This window comes from Cetorhinus maximus, chromosome 20, assembly GCF_964194155.1.
Source record: "Cetorhinus maximus chromosome 20, sCetMax3.hap1.1, whole genome shotgun sequence".
NCBI classification, from domain to species: Eukaryota; Metazoa; Chordata; class Chondrichthyes; order Lamniformes; family Cetorhinidae; genus Cetorhinus; species Cetorhinus maximus.
In genome coordinates, this window is record NC_135898.1 from 65,530,904 (window position 1) to 65,551,794 (window position 20,891).

Genomic DNA, 20,891 nt, shown 5'->3' on the forward strand with positions numbered 1-20,891 from the left:
ATGTGTTATAACAAAGGAATTGAGAGACATAAAAAGACCAGGATCCATCTGGTCACATGTTCCTGCCAAACATGCTACACTTACCATATGCCATGTCTCACATTACTCATACTGTTTTCCAAAATGCTGTTTTCTGAACAAAATCTTTCAAATTTGCAATTGAATGAGTACTGTCTGCTTCCACCATCCCCCTAAGGAGCCTTTTCCATAGATTTACCACTTGCTCATTGTAATGTTCAAAGTTTAACTTTGATGGCTGTTTTACTGGTCAAGACTACTCTTTTAGAAAACAATGTGTGATATTGTGGAATGCCATCCATTAAAATTCCAGAATTTTATGTCCGAATAGAAATTGATGTAATCACCATAAGCCATTGACCCTAATTATAAATGGACTGAACTGCAGATGAGAGAGGTGATTTTAACTATTGGGCTGGCTGCCTAATTCCTCCAGTCGGAGGCTGGGTTGGTTTGATTTGAGGGCTGAACCTGGGTTAGCTGTGTTGGTGAACTGCATGCCCCAACAGGTGTTCTGTTGCAAGTTACTGGTGCAGTATTGGGCAGTCTAAAGGGGTCATCAACGGTGCTATCAAGCAGCACTTGCTTAGCAATAACCTGCTCACTGATATAAAGGCAAAATACTGTTGATGCTGGAAATCTGAAACAAAAACAAAAAGTGCTGGAAAAACTCAGCAGGTCTGACAGCATCTGTGGAGAGAGAGAGACAGAGATAATGTTTCGAGTCCGTATGACTCTACTTCAGATCTGCTCACTGATGCCTACTTTGGGTTCCACCAGGGCCACTTGGCTCCTGACCTCATTACAGCCTTGGTTCAAACATGGACAAAAGAGCTGAACTCCAATGGTGAGGTGAGAGTGACTGCTCTCGACATCAAGGCAGCATTTGACCGAGTGTGGCATCAAGGAGCCCTAGAAAAACTGGAATCAGTGAGAATCAGGGGGAAAACTCTCCACTGGTTGGAGCCATACCTAGCATAAAGGAAGATGATTGTGGTTGTTGGAAGTCCATCATCTCAGTTGCAGGACACCACTGCAGGAGTTCCTCAGGGCAGTATCTAGGTCCAACCACCTTCAGTTGCTTCATCAATGACCTTCCTTCCACTGTATGGTCAGAAGTGGGGATGTTCGCACCATTCACGATTCCTCAGATAATGAAGCAGTCCATGTCCAAATGCAGCAAGACCTGGACAATATCCAGGCATGGGCTGACAAGTAGCAAGTAACATTCGCACCACACAAATGTCACGCAATGACTATCTCCAACAAGAGAGAATCCAACCATCGCCCCTTGATGTTCAATGGCATTACCATCACTGAATCCCCCACTACCAACATCCTGGGGGGGCTTACCATTAACCAGAAACTGAACTGGACTAGCGAAATCAATACTGTAGCTACAAGAGCAGGTTGGAGGCTAGGAATCATGCAACGAGTAACTCACCATCTGATTCCCCAAACCCTGTCCACCATCTGCAAGTCACAAGTCAGGAGTATGATGGAAAACTCCCCACTTGCCTGGATGAGTGCAGCTCCCACAACACTCAAGAAGCTTGACACCGGCTAGGACAAAGGCCGCTTGATTGGCACCACATCCACAAACATTCACTCCCTCCATCACCGACGCACAGTAGCAGCAGTGTGTACCATCTACAAGATGCACTGCAGGAATTCACCAAGGCTCCTTAGACAGCACCTTCCAAACCCATGGCCACTACCACCTAGAAGGACAAGGGCAGCAGATAGATGGGAACGCCACTACCTGGAAGTTCCCTTCCGAGTAACTCACCATCCTGACTTGGAAATATATTGCCGTTCCTTCACTGTCACTGGGCCAAAACCCTGGAACTCCCTTCCTAACAGCACTGTGGGTGTATATACACCACATGGACTGCAGCGGTTCAAGAAGGCAGCTCATTACCATCTTCTCAAGGGCAACAGGGGATGGGCAATAAATGCTGGCCCAGCCAGCAAAGCCCACATCCTGTGAATTAAATAAAAGTCTGAAGGTAGCTTCAGCTGGCAGAAAAGCAGGTCCTGGAGGAACAGCGGGTAGGGTGACCCTCAATATTTAGAAGCCTGTTATTGTTCCTGACAATAAGAAACTTTGAGGTTTCTTTTCGACCACCTGGTTTTACTGAGTAGAGCATCTATCATGAAGACATCACAAAAAAGGCATTTTAAATTGTACTGGGGTCCTTTATAGTTTGGCTTGTTGCACTTGTGTTGTCTTCTAGCTGGATGAGGTTTCTCTTACTCTGACTGACTTGGACATAGCCTGTGTTAAATTTTTCTTAAAACAAAGTATTTGCATCCAAGACCTCATGGTAAGTGTAGAAGCAAAATACTGCGGATGCTGGAAATCTGAAACAAAAACAGAAAATGCTGGAAAAACTCAGCAGGTCTAACAGCATCTGTGGAGGAAAAAAACAGAATTAACATTTCGAGTCCTTATGACTTCTTCAGAACTGAAGAAGAGTCATAAGGACTCAATGTTAACTTTGTTTTTTTCCTCCGCAGATGCTCATGGTAAGTGTTAATATTCTTTGACACAGGGTGTTCTGTGTTTTGCTCCCTTGGAGTCCCTTCGTCATCTGACCCTGATGTCATGCTTACATCATCATTAATATCATTGGCTAACTGACATAACGTTTAACCCTTTACATCTCCCAAATTATAATCTCTAAACTGTTAAATTATTTTATTAAACTATTTACATTCTCACCATCTGTTAATCTCATGTACTGTTTACAATTTCTATTCAACTCCCTCCGCCCCTCCAAGTCACTTTCACCAAAGGTGTCAATCCTCTACAGTATTCTCTGCTTTCTTGGTGGACATGTAGGACATATCTGTTCCCTTACCTCGCCTTGGAAGGACACATTGGTGGAGTAGGATAGCAGCTTTTCACGACAGCTGGCTCCTGGGCTGTGACTCGTATGATGACCTGAATGCAAAGGCAGTGAAAACTAATCAAGGAAAAACTGATTGAAGAGTGAGCCCTGCAGGACTCAAATGATCACAACCCCTTGAAAAGAAAGACCAAGAACTGAAAGTCTCTCTCTTATCTTCTTCTGTGTTGCACATTTGAATCCTGAATGAATCTGGTAGACGAAAAGAAGAACGAAGAACATCCTGAAGATACTGCTGGATACGAGGAAAGGAGGACTTCCCTACTACACTTAAGGTAGGGATTTCACTTTCTGTAGGTAGTGGTATCTTTTCCACACTTGCTTCAGTGTGAGGCTGCTCCGCTGCAGACAATGAAATCTTGGAGTCAGCTGGAGAAAGTAGGATTGCGCCGTCATCAACAGTGGAATAAAGCTCAGGAACACGATCTGTAGGAAGCTCCTGCATAGTAGTCTGGTCGAAAGTTCAATGTGAGTGTTGGGAATTGTTACTGCAAGGTCTCAGTAATAATAGGAAAGACAGCTAGTGTCAGTGCTTGTTCAGATAGTTACTCTATAACCAACACCTTTGTCTCATGCTGTGGCAATTTCCTTAGATGCGGTATAGCATTTATACACTCCTGTACTGCAATATGTTCAGTTACTTTTGTTGCACTATTTCTAACGTGTGAATACTGCTCTGTGGCTTTGGAGTGCTGTGTGACTGCTAATGGCTGGGCTTTTAGTTCAGCATTCTCTTTTTTAGGTAGTTGGACTTCTCCAACTCTTGCTTAATTTCAATACCTTCAAGCTTCATTTTAAGTTTTTCTAAGGTGCTCTTCAGCTGTTAAAGCTCTGACATTTGGGCCTCCGATTCTTTACTGAAAGAAAGCTTTGAGTGCTTCCATGTCTTGCTGATGAGATTCAAGTGAGAGCTCCGGCTTACATTTGTACAAATTAATAAGCTCTGAACTTTCACTATTGGTTTGACCGAATTGGAGTTAAGGACCTCATTCTCCCTGGGTAGCTTTTTGCTGGTTGCTTGCAATCGCTGATGCATATCATCGGTGGGCTCAGTGGAATAAATAGACAAATTCATTTCTTTATTACCACCTTCAACAAAAGGATGATTTTCCTCAACAGAGACTTCACGATGATTGGCAGTGGAGTCAAAGAGTAAGGTCTAGGACCTCTTCTTCAGTTTTTCCACATCATCTGCAACTGTGACGGCTTCATTCTCTTGACCTGTGCCCCGAAAGAGCAAGCCAAGGTCTAGATGCTCATCTAGTGGATGGTTACAGTTATTGTTGATGCATCCTGTTTCTACCTCTTCTAGCCTGTCTCCAAAGAGAAGTGAAGATCTGCAATCTCATCCTGTGGTAAAATGGATGGTGTTTTTTCAGTAAAGATTGGCTCACTGCGTAATGAGTTGTCTTCAATTTCTGATGCAGTTCAGAGCTTTCCTAGTCCTCGAAACAACTTTGGAAATTTGTCCCTGAATGTTGCTCCATTGTCACCTATTATTGGCTATTTGTACCAAGTCCTGCACACACTGCCCTGCTGAACAGAGTAAATTGCTGGTTCTGTAAGATATAAAGAGTTTCATTAATTTCTTTATCATTTATGTCTTTAGGGTTTTTGTGATCTGACCCTTCATTTTAAGGTCTTTGTCTGTTGGCCCCTGTAGCTTTATTTTGGATGGCTGGATTTCTACTTCTTTAAGCCTGTCCTGAAGCCTGTCCAATTTGTCTGGTAAGACTGTGACCCCAGTCCCAGTGTCCAGTTTAAATTGTGTTTTGTATCTTTGGACTTCCAGCTGCGCATACCAGAACTGATTATTGGGATCTTTGATTTCTCTTAGGGAATCATCAAGGAGAAATGTTGTATTTCCAATTCCCAGGACTTTAAAATGGTTGGAAACTTATTTCAGCTTTCTTGAAATTGTGCTTCAGACCTGCCAAATTGTTTAAAATGTTCAGTCTTGCCACAGAGAACGCATTTGGCACCCCTTGTGGTGATTCTTTGTGGTGATGCTGTTTTTTTTGGTGCCACATCTGGAACATTTTTAAATAGCTGGAATGGTTCTTCCAACCCCTTCAGTGGTTTTGGTGGGCGTTTCGGTGGGCGGGTCTCCTGACTTTGGGTCTACATACTGGATCGACATCTCCTGAGCCTTGACGTTTCTCTGAAGTACATCCCAATTCTGCTTTCGCAGCTCCGCCTGCTTTGCAAACTGTTTGGCCTTCCCTGACCTAAAATTCCTCTTGGTTTGCAAGAAGTCCAATAGCACCTCATCGAGCACACTGACTGCAGTGAGGTCGCGGATTAATTCTCATTTTAAAGCTCTGTAGCCACAACTACTGGCCAGCCTATACGAGTCATTAATAAATGAATCAATGGGTTCACCCAGCCTCTGGCTACTTTGGTTGAATCCTGCCCAGTCAATGAACAGAATCTTCTTAGGACTGAACTAGTTATCAAAGTCCTTCAAAACCTCCTCGTAGGAAGCTTGAGACTCCTTGTCTCGCTAGGACATCATTTGGCCCCAGTTGCGTTTGAATGGGTACTGGCCTGGTGCTTTTGTAGCTTCTCCTGTAAACCCAAAGCTATTCAGTATCTTTCAACCTGGCATCTCCAGAGCTGCGGATCCTTGATGTGTTGGAAGGGCTGTAGAAGGGGTATTTGTTGCTCAATGGCTGTCAACATCGTGACTGGTTTGCTTACTGTCCCTTGCCAAGGTACGTCTTATTTTTGTTGTTGTTCTTTGCAAAGTCGAGCTATCCCTAGGACTTCACCCATGTGTTACCAACCTGTGGCCTCAGTTTTCTTAAACTGTAGCCCTCCAGCACTGCCACCATGGCTTAGCATGTTGCCCTTTGCTTGTGTTGTCTTCTAGGTGGATGAGGTTTCTCTTACTGAGTGACTTGGACATAGTGCAGATGAATAAACTATTTACATCCAAGACCTTATGATACGTATGCACAGTATTATGTCTTGGCCCTTTGACCCTGATGTCATGCTTACATCATTAAATCATTGACTAATTAACATAACCATTAACACATTACACTATAACATCACAAGATCTGAATTTGCATACAGTAATTAGGCTCCCACCTGATTCAGAAGGGCCATTGGGTTGCTCAGCTCAGAAGATAGAATTAAGATTGTGGAAGAACAGAAACAGACTAATCTGTATCCAATGGGTGGATGGAGTTAAAATTGTCCTTATGTCCTTCAAAATAATGGCAAAAATTCAGAATTTTTGTAAGAAACACTGATTTACCTTATTTAATTACTGTAAATGAGTGACCTTGTGATGAATGAAATGTAAAAGTTTCTGTTTGAGTGTTCTGATAACATTTTAAAGTTAAATTTGTAACAGCTATGAACTGCTACAGCTGTGTAAGGCCATAGTTAGACCACACCAGGAGTATAGTGAGCAGTTCTGGGCTTCATATCTTACGAAGGATGCATTGACCTTGGAGGGAGTACAGTGTAGATTTATCAAAGTGATGGCTGGACTCCAAGGGTTAAATTACAAAGAGAAATTATACTGTATTCCCTGGATTTTGAATAGTCATGGGTGATTTGATCGAAGTTTTCAGGATATTAAGAGGAATGGATGGGGTAAATGGAGGGAAACTGTTTCTGCTGGTTGGGGAGTCTAGGGGGTGTTGTCTAAAAATTAGGCCTAGACCTTTCAGAACTGAAATTTAGGAAACACTTCTACACAATTGGTAAGAAATAGCAATTGATGACTGATAATTTTAAATCTGAAATTAATACATTTAGTTAGCCATAGACATTCCACTTTGTGTATCATTAGTTAAATTTTGAACTTTATAATTTTGTAGTATTTGCTGAGGGAATGGATCAAAGTAATTAGCCTGTCTCCATTTATTCCACTTCTAAGTTAAACAACACCATTCAACCTTTTTGTTTATATACAGTCCTCTGAACAGCATCTTCACTTTCTCAGCAGTAAAACCTGACTCAAATTTAACCAGAATATAAAACATTATTCAGGTACCGTGCCAAACTTTGAATCACAAGCTATGTGTACAAGAGCTGCTCATTACACGGTGTGGTGCAGTATTGTTCAGGCTTTTTACTCTCTCATATGTAATTACACAAAATTTAAGAAATATCTCTAGTTATCTATAATGTATAACTTGGCTTTGCATGAAATATGGAAAGCAAGGAAATTGTGTGGCTGGCATACAATTCCATTATTTTGATAACTTCAACCACAATTTTTAAAAAGTCTTAGGCATACTCATTATGTTAAAAGAAAGAACACATTACACAATTACATGAGTAGAAAGATTTACGTATACTAAAGAATCCAATGACAAAACCACTTTCCTGTATATTACTTAGAACAGAAAGGTCCAAGTCATATGTGCTTTTAAAAAAAAATGGTGCTCAACAACATGGAATTTCAACAAACCTGGTTTCAGAATACTTTTTTCAATTTCAAGTTGGGATACACAAAATATTGATTAAAAAAAAAATAAGCTGAAGAGACTAGAGAGTTTGGATTTCATTAGACTTTGACTTTGGATAGTTAAATCTTAAACCCACAGTGATTTTTATTTTGCTGGGTAAACTGAAATGCTACAATAACAATAAGTGTCTTTGTGTTTACAAATAAATTTTCAGGCTTGCAGTGGGAACAAACAAGAAAGGTACTTTAACAGTTTACAGTGATTTGATTTATGGCTTATTAGGGCTCATCTCTTATAGATTTTCAAGAGACCCCAATGTAATATTGATACAGGCTGTGTCTAAGTTCTGCTATTGTCTGAGGAAAGTAGTTTGTAATGCAGTTACCCAACTGAGCCCAGTGACATTATGAAGCGGTCTCATTGCAGTTTTGGAACATTGACTATGGCATTTGATTAAATGAAATTGTGGTGCATTAATGAATACATTTGAGTGGAATACAACAGCTGTGTACAGCAGTATGTTAAAAGTGTGATGTTTTCTCCTGTGCTAATTCAGTTGGCAGTGAACATTTGTATATACTGATCTTGGCAGAATTCCGAAGTATTTTCTAAAATCAGAAAATTAATAAAACCATCATTTCTGATGGCAAAATGCCACTGTTCTAATTAAATATTGTCTTCTTACAGGGTATTTTTCCAGCTTCATATATTCAGCTCAAGGAAGCAATAGTTGAAGGCAACGGGTGAGCTATAGAATCCAAGTATTTTTGTATCCTTAGAATTGTCTTGCTTTTTAATTATAAACTTGCATTACACAGCAACATTGTTCTCACTTACTACACTTAACGCCTACCTTCTACAGTTGTGGTCATAATGTCTGATATCTTCCTGGCTACAAAAAACGAAGTGGGTCATTACAGGTCATATTTTTTGTGAATGAGCTATCTTCGTACAAATTAGGTGGTACTTGAGTATAACAGTCATTCTACAATAACAGAGCAGATATAAACTACTTTTAAAAAGAGTTGGTATATATAACAAACTGTTACTCTTTGGAAAATGAATATAAATTTAGAGTGGTTGCAATAAAGTGAAGTGGGAGCGTAAGGAACATATCTTTTTACTTCTGTTGTACTGTTTTAAAGAACATATCTTTTTATTTTCTGTTGGACTGTGGATTAAAATTACAATGGCTGCAGGTTGAAAGATATATCCACTCGAACAGGATGAGAGATATACACAATATTGCAGTCCTGCAATAGAGTGTGTCATGAAAGACAGGATGGTGTCGGAAAGGAGTCCTGGACCAAAGGAGCTGCCTGGCAACAACATTTTAATTGGCTCCTTGCCAGGTGCCCAGGGTTTGTGTGAGAGCAGTGCAGCAGAATAGCTCCTAGACTGAAAGGAAGAAGACCAAAAACGTCTTTCTCTTATGTGTGGACGATTCCAGTAATTCCACAATAATAGCTAGCTGGCTTTTTCTTCTCATATCTCTATAACCTCTCTCTCTGAAAACCCCTGTCAAGACGCAAAGGGTAAAATCACTGTTTGAGACATTGAAAGGCAAGTGCTCAACCAGTGAACTAAATGTTGAAAGTGCTGGAAGACCACCTCGTGTCATCAAGAAGAATTGAAAAGAATTTGGAAGACATCGATCAAAATCAACCCGTCGAATTCTGTACTCCGGAATTGGTACTATTGAACTGTTTTATCCCACCCTTAAAATCCATGTTTTTGTGTTAATTGTATGTGTGTTTATAGGGATTTAAGAAGGGGTAGAGTTTAGGTTATGGAGCTAGAAATCGGCAGTTCATATTTCTTTTGCCACTGATTAATGACAGTTTGTTCAATAAACAGTTTACTTATTAAGTTTACAAACCTGGTGCTTGTATTCTGTTAACCTAAATTAAACAGTTGGGTAGAATTGTGGCAATCTGGTGGCTTGATTAAACTTTTTCACATTTGTCTGGCTTGGAGAACAGCGGGGCTTGATATTACAGCGCACAATCCCCAGTGAGTCATGACAGGAGGTCATGGTACTTAAATACACTTCATTTGAGAACAAGAATAAAGTCGTCTTGCCACAATTGTGCAGGATTTTGGTGAGACCACATCTGAAATAGTGTCTGCAGTTTAGGTCTCCACATTTAAAGGATGTACTTGCATTGAAGGCAGTACTGTGAAGGTTCACTAGATTGGTCCCTGGGATGAGGGAGTTGTCATTTGATGAAAGGCTAAGTAAATTGGGCTTATATTCTCTGGAGTTCAGAAGAATGAGGGGTGATCTCATTGAAACCTACAAAATTCTGGGGGGGCGTGGTAGGGTGGATGCTGAGAGATTGTTTCTACCAGTTGGAAAGTTTAAAACATGGGAGCATAGTCTCTGGATAAGGGGCCAATCATTTAGGACTGAGATGGGGAGGAATTACTTCAATCAAAGGGTCGTGAACCATTGCAATTCTCCCCAGCATTGTGGATCTTCATCATTGAATATATTTAAGACTGAAATAGATTTTTGGTGTTTGAGGGAATTAAGGGGTATGGGGAACGGGCGGGAAAATGGAGTTGAAGCTGAAGATCAGCCATGATTGTGTTGAATGGCAGAGCAGGCTCTCCGAGCCATATGGTCTACTGCTGCTATTTCTTGTGTTCTTCAGATATCCTGATGGTTCTTGAGTTTATCCAGAGGCTCGCTAAACCTTGCAGACCTGATAGTTGTGTGTTGTTTTGGATGTTTCGTTATAGAAAGGACATGGCAACAGTGGGCACAAACAACCTAGATTCACCAGGTTGGTGCTACAGACAGAGAACTAGTTATAGGGAATTTGAGATACTAGGCCTTGTTACATTTGATTGAAGAAGACTAAAACAGTGGGACTAGTTTTGGATTGCTATAGCAAGGAGCAGGTAAAGACATGGTGGGCCAATTGGTGGTTTGTTGTGCTGTTAACATCTGTAACTATAAAACCTTCTACTGTGTTGGATGACTGACATGGGTGTAAAAAGAATGAAACAAAAACAGAAATACCTGGAAAAACTCAGCAGGTCTGGCAGCATCGGCGGAGAAGAACAAAGTTGACGTTTCGAGTCCTCGTGACCCTTCAAAAGAACTGTTCTGTTGAAGGGTCATGAGGACTCGAAACGTCAACTTTGTTCTTCTCCGCCGATGCTGCCAGACCTGCTAAGTTTTTCCAGGTATTTCTGTTTTTGTTTTGGATTTCCAGCATCCGCAGTTTTTTGTTTTTATCTCTGTAAAAAGAGTGAACTGATCCTTTTTCCCACATTTAATACTCACCATCAGCTGAAAGAGCAAAAGTATGTTTTGATTTAAGCCAAACAAAATTGGGGGTGGGGGAGAATTTGGTGATTCCATTAGCATGCTGTTATTTCATTTCTGGAACCTGGATTTGAATTCAACCCAGACTTGATTGCTTGAACTTTTTTACTAGTTATGAGTACTATTTGAAATAATTTTAGGCAGTTTCAACTCATCAGATCCACAGTGTAGAATTGCCTTGCAAATCATGATCTTTTTTAAGTTATGGTGTGAAGAATGAAAATGTCAGACCGCTGCAACATTGGGTGCTCTTTTGAAGTTTGGATGGATTTGAAAGAATTTTACTCTACTATTAATTCATATGGTTCATGAATTGAGAATGTTTGATTGCTAGGTGACAGAAATGGGGAAAGTACTACTTTTTCAATGCAGTTTTGAGGTCACCCATGTTGAGTAATGGGCCCTTTTTGCTCCTTTGCATCCTTCAGCAGCACCAAAGAAATATTTCCATGTGGTAACACTTGATTGGGGGCAAAAATGCAAAAATTCATAATGAAACACTTTTGTTAATTGATAATTAGTTTATTGAAAAATTATCATGGTGGCAGGTGCCGAATTGTGATGGTGATACAAATAAAATAAGTAATTATAATTCATAACATAGTTATAGACTAGCATTAAAATAAAGTATAAAATAATGATGGACGCATGACCCAAGATGGGTGTCGGGACCCTGCGGAAATACCAATGCGCTGACCTCTGTGGGAATTGTCTGGGAAGTTTGAACTTCTGATGGGGAATTCCCCTGCTTCTCAGGACTGTCTGTGATTGTCTCCAGTTCTGCACTAGAGTTGGAGACTTTGGACAGTTCAGTGGGACTTGCCTAAATAGGAAATGACAGGAAAATCCTAGTCTCACTTCTGGGTAACTACAGAACTGCACCCCCCTCCCCCCACCCACCCCATCCCCGATTACTACAGAACTGATACCTGCTGCCCACCCCCCCCCCCCATTACTCTCATTGACCCCCTGACCCATCAACGATATCTCCTTACCCCCACCCAACTATCCCTCCAGCCACCTGACTACCTCCCCCCGCCCCAACTTGACCTGACTACTTTCCTGACTTGACTCCTGACCTACCCACTCCATCCACCCACATTCACACTGGACATTTAAGCAGCTTGTGCTGTAAAAAGTGGGTGTTGTCTTATCTCCCCCTCGATGCTCCAGCGCTGCGATGGAGTTCTCCGAGGGACACTGCGTTCCACATTTCTGGAGAAGCCAGCCTTGCCAAGAAATGCAGAGCAACACCAAGGCGTGAAAAAGTTCGAGTGGAGTGGCAATCTGACGATGATTGCTGCTCCATGCAAGATCCAGGCCAATAAAATATTTGCACAATGATGAGCATTTCGGTGTACAAAGAATTGTAATACGTTGAAAAATGAAATTCTCCTTAATTTATAGAATAAAAATTAAACGTCTACTGCACTCTGCATTTTCTGTTAAAATCTGTAGATCATATGTCATCAGCTTGTTTGTTATTCAGACTCAAAGCTTCATTTTTAATGTACTTATATAAAGCATAAAGTACTGCTAAATTGATGTGAAAATGTCTGTAAAATTATTTTGCAAACAGCAGAGATATCATTGGTTTAGTTATGTTGTGACTTTGAAATTAGAATTTATCTTTATCTTTTGCAGGAGGCTTGTTCTGACTTCCAGAGCCTTTGAGGATTATTGCTATAATTAAATTGTGACAGTTGTTACTATATAATGCTTAATAATGCTTTCAGAATTGAGCTTTTAGATTTGTTCTCTAGATTAAAAATTTTTAAGCACTAAACATTGGTGCAGTTTGGGGAGAATCTGGATGCTGACAAATGTTCTCAGGGGGCTTTATAGCATTATACTTAGCTATTCCATAATGTCTGCTTTTATGAAACTTTGCAACTTGTATTTTGTACTGTGTTGCCTCAGAGAGGCAAACACCTAAGGGGAAAAATCAGAAATTTTACTTTTTGACATTTGAAATTTTGATAGTCTGAGTGTCACTGAGATGGGTTGTGTTCTGCAATTAGCTGCAATCATTTCTACTTGGAATTTCTTACTCTGAACATTGCTAGTTATGATTCATTGGCCCAAATCATCCTATATGGGGAGAAGCCACCAATGAAACTAAGCTTTTAAGCTGCTGATGCACATCGGAACCCTGAGGAAGTCCCAAGTGGGCACCTCCGAGAAAAACATGGCAAGTTTAAACTTCCGATTGCCAGTTTTACCCTACCCTGACTGTTTCGTGATTCCTACGTCAGTGGGATCAGAGGGTCATATCCAGACACTTGGGCTGTTTTCCCTATACTTACCCTGGTTTTTACATGGATTTACTTAGAGCTTTTCAAAGCACGTATAAAATCAGCTCAACTCTTAAGTAAATCAGCTGGAGTGTCAAAGCACCCCCAGCAAATGTTCAGCTCCCTCCTGGCAATGTTCACTCCCCCACCCTCCCCCACTGGACAATATTCAATGCCTCTGCATCCCCCCTCTCCAGATTCGCTTTTCTGAGTCCCTGGTTCCTGTCCAGCTGATGTCTGAAGAGTTAGCATTGTCGGGGAATGTGGGGGTCGGGGGGTGGGGATGTTGGGGGTGGAAATGTGTTGATCACTTTCATGAGGCAGAGGGTTGACTTTGTCAGGGGGTGGTGAACATTTTCAGAGGGTTGAGCATTGTTGGGGGGAGCGGTGAGGGAGGTGGGTGAATACTGTTGGGGGAGTGAGAGGGGATTAGCATTGCCAATAAGGGGAGGTTGTGCAGTGTTGGGGTTGAAGGCTCCATTTAAACCAATATAAGTCAATGAACTGAAGACAGACCTTAAGGGACATGTCTTCAGTTCGTGATGAGATAAGGGACCATGGCTGTGCTGGAATTATGCTCGACAATTGGCAGCCCGACAATGTTCGTCCCTGCTGGAGCCGGGACCAGGAGTTGCAAAGGCTCTATTGTAACTGGGCTGATTAAGTCGCAGTCATTGTCGAGTATTCACTCTCCGAAGCTGACCAGAAGGTTTGGGCCATTGAAATTTCAAAGCAGGTCTCTGTAGACTTCATCCAAGAATTTGACTTTCAGCTTTTTGTAAGGATCTTACAACTAATCTGTACAAGATCCTTGGTCAAAGCTGCTGAAATAGTGCAGCCGATAACATCGAACTGTTGGAGGATGCCTTTGTTCATGATTAGGTATTCTATCCATTTTTCATACTCCGTAAGGTTTGTGAAACATTGAGATCAAGCACTCATAAATTTATTAAGTAGAAAGTATTTGCAAAGATACTTGAGCACTTAAATCAATACCTACAACCACAATGAACAACGTTGATTGGGAAATCAATGTGTTATGGTTCTGAGCTCAGTATTCAGGTTGATTAAATTTTCAAATCTAAATTTGAGGTACAGTTCGCTACTCCTGTACCTTTCTCTAATCCTCATTACCTGACAATCAGTAGCTCTTTACATTACGTAGTGATATAGTGAAAAACAACTCTGTATAATGTTACAATCCCTATAGAGGCCGATAACTTTTTAAGAGATGAATTTCCTAAATGACCAGTGGAAATAACTAAAGGACAAGATTTCACATTTTAAGACGTTTACTGTAACAAACAAGCTAAAATCAACATAAATCAAACATTTAACAGGCAACTAATACATCAAACTAAAGAAAAGGTACTTTTGCGTCAACTAACCCAATCAAGATGCTTCTTATAGCTCCTTTCACTGTACACGCCACCTTTGCCAGCCATATAGTGTTCCACTTAGCCTGAGTATTTCAGAACTGACTTCCACCTGCAAGGCCCATCTCGGCAACTTGTTACTCCTTAAATCTCCAAAAGACCCATCTGCTTCGTCGTCATCCTTTTGAATAGAGAACCAGCTCTCGCCATCAGCCTGCTCATTTGTTAATACAAATTTCACAGCAGTAGGTGCATTCTCTCTCTCTCTCTCTCTCTCTCTCTTGTGCGTGATACATCAGAACCAGCATTTGGTCCAGCCTGAGTGTCCAAACAGTAGAACCGACCAACAAGCTTTGCAGTTGCTCTGTCCCTTCTTTCGGGAATTTAATACTGTTTGATTGTGTGCTTTTTATTAATCCTAGCTTGTCTTTGTTATCAACTTGAAGTACAGCCAGCCTTTCTAATACCGTCTCTTTTTATAATTAATTAAATATTTTAAGATGTTACAGTTTACGAGTCATTCGACTGTACTTGACAAAGATTAAAGTTTTACTGCAATCTCAAATCACTTGCAACATCCTGCTGTTAGTTTGATTAACTCTTTCTTTACATAACTGACAGCAATAGTTAAGTATTTGATACACAGCGAGTCTAATAATGCCTCCAGTGTGGTTACAAAAGGACTTGCAAGATCTTGTTGAAATTAGTTTCCACTATTATGGGCATACGGCCTGATCAGATGACAACTTTGACATGAAGAGATCCTGCTTGGCATCCCAATCCAGATTTTCCAGATTGGTGTACACCTTCACACTGACTGAGAACCATGCAGCAGTGCAGAATTTTTAAAAGTTCAAATTGGGCTTCCAATCTGCTTGGCAGTAAGCTCAATACAGAGAAGGCTGAAAACTTCACACATGCAGCACCTCTGCCCATGTCTTTTTAGACTTTTGCTCAAAAGTTAATCAAAAAAACAGGTGGAGTGCAAGTCTATGACCCATGTGGGTCACTGCAAGGAATACAGTTCAAGGACAAGTCTCACCAACACCTCAGAACAATTAGGAATGAGCAAGTAAATCCAATCTTGCCAGTGTTACCCAAGTCCCAAGCACAAATAAAATAAATTAATATTGAGATAAATGATGCTATCTTGAAATTATGAGATGTATTGCATAGAATAAAGTCATAGCACATGATATGTTGTAATAAACTCTTAAACTAAGGTTGGGAAGCTTATAATAGATAAAATTAACAGCCCTTGTAATTAATACCCTTTCAAATTTGGAAAATGAAAGTAAATGCAGACTGGGATAAGTTTTCTTTCTCCGGATGAAAAGGTTCAATGTACAGTTCGTTTCAGAAACCTAAACTGAGTCCAAAACAATCACGTGTCCATAATTTGTTTGTTGGGTATTATACCTCATAGAGCCATATTGATAATTTAAGACCATAAGACCATAAGATATAGGAGCAGATATTAGGCCATTCGGCCCATCAAGTCTGCTCCGCCATTCAATCATGGCTGATAAGTTTTTCAACCCCATTCTCCCGCCTTCTCCCCGTAACCTTTGATCCCCTTACCAATCAAGAACCTATCTATCTCGGTCTTAAATACACTCCATGACCTGGCCTCCACAGCCTCCTGTGGCAATGAATTCCATAGATTCACCACTCTCTGGCTAAAGAAGTTTCTCCTCATCTCTGTTCTAAAAGGTCTTCCATTTACTCTGAGGCTGTGCCCTCGGTTCCTAGTCTCTCCTACTAATGGAAACATCTTCTCCATGTCCACTCTATCCAGGCCTTTCAGTATTCTATAAGTTTCAATCAGATCCCCCCTCATCCTTCTAAGTTCCATCGAGTATAGACCCAGAGTCCTCAAACGTTCCTTATATGTTAAGCCTTTCATTCCTGGGATCGTTCTCGTGAACCTCCTCTGGACCCTCTCCAGGGCCAGAACATCCTTCCTGAGATACGGGGCCCAAAATTGCTCACAATATTCTAAATGTTGTCTGACCAGACCCTTATAAAGCCTCAGCAGCACATCCCTGCTTTTATATTCTAGTCCTCTCGAAATAAATGCCAACATTGCATTTGCCTTCCTAACTACCGACTCAACCTGCAAGTTAACCTTAAGAGAATCCTGGACTAGGACTCGCAAGTCCCTTTGCACTCCAGATTTCTGAATTCTCTCCCCATTTAGAAAATAGTCTATGCCTCTATTCTTCCTACCAAAGTGCATGACCTCACACTTGCCCACGTTGTATCCATCTGCCACTTCTTTGCCCATTCTCCTAACCTGTCCAAATCCTTCTGCAGCCTCCCCTCTTCCTCAATACTACCTGTCCCTCCACCTATCTTTGTATCATCTGCAAACTTAGCCAGGATGCCCTCAGTTCCTTCATCTAGATCATTAATGTATAAAGTGAAAAGTTGTGGTCCCAACACTAACCCCTGCGGAACTCCACTAGTTTGCCATCTTGTGAAGGACCCCCTTATCCTCACTCTCTGCCTCCTGCCAGACAGCCAATCTTCTATCCATGCTAGTACCTTGCCTCTAACACCATGGGCTCTTATCTTACTGAGCAGCCTCCTATGCGGCACCTTGTCAAAGGCCTTCTGGAAGCCCAAGTAGATAACATCCATTGGCTCTCCTTTGTCTAACCTACTCGTTACCTCCTCAAAGAATTCTAACAGATTTGTCAGGCATGACCTCCCCTTGATGAAACCATGCTGACTTTGCCATATTTTATCATGCACTTCCAAGTATTCTGAAATCTCATCCTTAATAATGGACTCTAAAATCTTACCAACGACTGAAGTCAGGCTAATCGGCCTGTAATTTTGAGAGATAGTTCACCACATTGTGAATTGTGCAGATTCACCAGCATGATACCAGAACTGAAAAGTTAAAATGACCCTTAAGGTAGTTGGGATGATTTCCCTCTACAGATTACTTCACAGGCAGTTAGAATTTAGGATAGTAGATGGGTGGACATTTGAGAGTGTAGGTTGGCAAGCAGGTACTTGGCATGGGAGACTGCAGGAAGTGACAACGCCTTGAAGGAATGCATTTCAGACCATGACACTAATAGACTAGGAACTGCACAAGAGGAAACAGCAAAGAGCAGAATTGAAGTTCTAGGAGATTCCGTAGTCGGGGGACAGACAGGAATTTTGATAACCGTCATTGTGAGTCCTGCATGGTGTTTCCTCCCTGATGCCAGGGTAAAGGGTATCATGGAGAGTGTAGAGCATTCTGCAGGGGGACGGGAGTGAGTCACTACAAGGACTGCAGTGGTTCAAGAAAGCAGCTGACCACCACCTCCTCAAGGGCAACTAGGGATGTACAATAAATGCTGGCCCAGCCGCCGAAGCCCACATCCTGTGAATGAATAAAAAAAAGTAGAAAGGAGAAATAAGGTGCATAAAGTGAGAGTATTTGACTGTACGAGAAGTATATCCATATTAGACAGGGGAGGACGAAAAGACTATGAGGAATACAAAGACCGGTTTACAATGCGTGTTATGATCCCTGTGGGGACTGATAACTTAGATATGAATTTCCCAGTGATGGAAGCAAAGAATCGCACAGCAAGATTTCATGTTTTAAGACTTTTACTGTAACAAACTAAAATCAATATTGATTAAATAATACATAGTAAGAAATTACTACATTAAACTACAGAAGAGGTATTTTCCCCAATAACAAATTAATATAACCGAAAATCCCAGGCCACACTTACACTTTACACCACATGCTCTGTAACCTTCTGATAAAGTCCCAAATTCTTCCTGGCGATTCAACAGGCTCTCTTCTCCCTGCCCCACTGGAAGAGTCTTCCAGTGATCTTTTAAAGGTCTCTTCACTCAATCCACCTGAGTATAATTGGATTGACTTTCAGCAGCAAAGCACACTCTGTCGACTCCTGGTCTTTATATCTCCTCAGGTCCCATCTCTTTGAACAGGGAATCGATTCTCACTAGCGTTTTGTTTGGTGGTTAACACAAAAACACACTCTCCCTCTGCTTGGCATAGCAGCTGCTGCTTTTGGTTTCCTTCTCCAGGTCTCTCTATCTGACTGAGAGAGAGTCTGTGATGAGCAAGACCTGCTTGCCCCTCTTTTGTCTCAAGGTGTGAAAACTAACACTTAAATTTCTTCTGAGTTTCAACCAGGGCCTAATGGCAACCAAATCACAGGCCTGGCCTGTCTCTGGGCAGATTTCAGTACAATTGCATAACCTCCATTCTAGGACATTCTGTTTTACCTCAAATTAACAGAAGCAGTTTAAAATATAACCACCTAATAAAGTCTTGCATTCGTAACCAAGTGTTGTGAATAAGATTGATGAGCTACAAGCACAAATAGCCATGTGGGAATATGATGGCGTGGCAATAACAGAAACGTGGCTTAAAAATGGTGAGGACTGGGTGCTTAAAGTTCCAGGACATGGTGTTCAAAAAAGATAGGAAGGAAAAAAGGGAGGAGGAGTGGCAGTACTGATTAGGGAATACGTTATATGGATGGAAAGAGAGGATTTCCCTGAGGGGGCAAGGACAGAATCCATTTTGTTAGAGTTGAGAAGCAAAAGGATATGATCATGCTACTGGGGATATTCTATTGAGTTCCAAATAATGAGAGGGGGGGTAGAGGAGCAAATCTGCAGGGAAATGACAGATGGGCAAGAACTAGAGTGGTGATATTGGGGAACTTTAATCATCCAAATATCAATTGAGTTGTGTTAAAGGGTAAGGAGGAGGTGGGGGTTGGGATTTATGTAATGTGTTCAGCAGAACTTTCTTATCAGCATGTTCGTAGTCCAAGTCGAAAGGATGCATAGCTGGGGAATAAGGATCGAGTGGACCAAGTGTTGGTAGGTAAGAGTGATCATCGTATCATAAGGTTTAGACTAGTAATGCAAAAGAGCAAGGAGCAATCTAAAGCAGAATGTCTAAGTTGGACGAGGGTTAATTGCAATGGGTTGAGAAGGGATCTAACCAGGCTAAAATTGAATCAAGACCTAAAAAAAAAACTGTAATAGAACAATGGGTGATCTTTAAAGAACAGATGCTTCATGTACCGGCTAGGTTCATTCCAACAAGGGGAACCAAAGCAAGGGCTCCTTGGAATATGAGGAAGCTAAAAAATATGATGAAGCAAAACATGTCAGGTGAATTCTTCAAGAGAGCCAGGTGAAATACGATCTGTTGAGAGGGGAAGTGAAGAGGAAAATGAGACTGGCAAAGAGAATATGAAAATAGAATGGCAGTCAACATAAAAGAAAACCCAAAAATTTACTATTGGCATGTAAATAATAAGTGGGTAGTGACAAGTGGACCTCTATTAGGGAGAAAGGGGGTGATATATGCTTAGAGGTGCAGGGCAAGATTAGAATATTTAATGATTACTTTGTATTGGTGTTTACTAAGGAAGAGGAACCTGACGGTAGAAATGGAGATGGTAGAGGTAATGGGGTGAAAATTGAGAGGCTTGCTGTGCTTAGAACAAAACAAAAACAGAATTACCTGGAAAAACTCAGCAAGTCTGGCAGCATCGGCCCGATGCTGCCAGACTTGCTGAGTTTTTCCAGGTAATTCTGTTTTTGTTTTGTTTTGGATTTCCAGCATCCGCAGTAGCTTTTAGCTTTTTGTTTTTATTATTGCTGTGCTTAGAGTGGATAAGTGACCTGGTCTGAATGGCTTGCATCGCAATTTGCTAAAGGAAGTGATGGGTGATGATGTTGGGAGGGCGTACCATAATCTTCCAATTTTCCCTAGATATGTGGAGGTGCCAGAGGATCAGACTTGGAAAACTTTCCTCACCTAGTGATGCTTGAGGCAGACAAAACATATGCTTATATCTGGTTTCTGTAGCTTGTTTTCTTGGAATATGTTTCTGCTTGAAGCCAGAGGCTATAGCTTGAGGGGCACCACTCTTCAATGTCACAAAAGTATAATAATTCTTATAATATTATTGTGATTTATTGTAAAAGTAGATTGTGTGTGTGAGAGAGAGATTTTATTGAATTGGAGACAGCTGGTCTGGAGGCTTTGACTCATCTAAAGAAGGTAGATTTGAAATGCTAAATTAGTAAACATGAATGAAGTTTTAGAATGTGAGGTGAGGAGAATTTGCATTTTTAGATAAATCAGGTTAGTTTGAATTTCAGAGATGGTAGGATGTTTCACCTAGCCAAAGAAGCTAGGCCAAGCAGTGTGTTTGTTTATTTTTCCCAAAGGTTATCGACAATATTAGCACTACGCAATGATTTATATTATGAGAAGAGTAAAGTTCCAAAGACATCTGGGAACAATGGAATTTGCATTAAAAGGGAGAAACATGTATAAAGGAGATTGAGATTATGTGTTAGGGGGGGTATTGCAAGATCTACCCGAAATATGAAAAGCTTCCAGTATTTGTACATTAAGCTGCTGTCTACAGAAACTGAAGCTGGGAAAAACCGCTTTGAATTCTATTGTCCAGGGTAATTGTGTTGACTTGCCTGGATCTGTTTAAACCCTTTTTTAC

The 20,891-nt window shown here is 41.0% G+C and overlaps 1 protein-coding gene across 3 annotated transcripts in view; it reads left to right on the forward strand.

Annotated features, from left to right (window-relative positions):
- Positions 1-20,891, forward strand: part of dock1 (dedicator of cytokinesis 1) — a 667,847-nt gene that overhangs the window by 63,665 nt on the left and 583,291 nt on the right. For 2 of the 3 annotated variants that reach the window (XM_078564873.1, XM_078564875.1), the window contains exon 4: positions 8,045-8,100. The exons of the other annotated variant lie outside the window; for it this stretch is intronic. In XM_078564873.1, the coding sequence (XP_078420999.1) occupies positions 8,045-8,100 (56 nt within the window). The remainder of the gene's footprint in view (positions 1-8,044; positions 8,101-20,891) is intronic. 3 annotated transcript variants of the gene reach the window in all.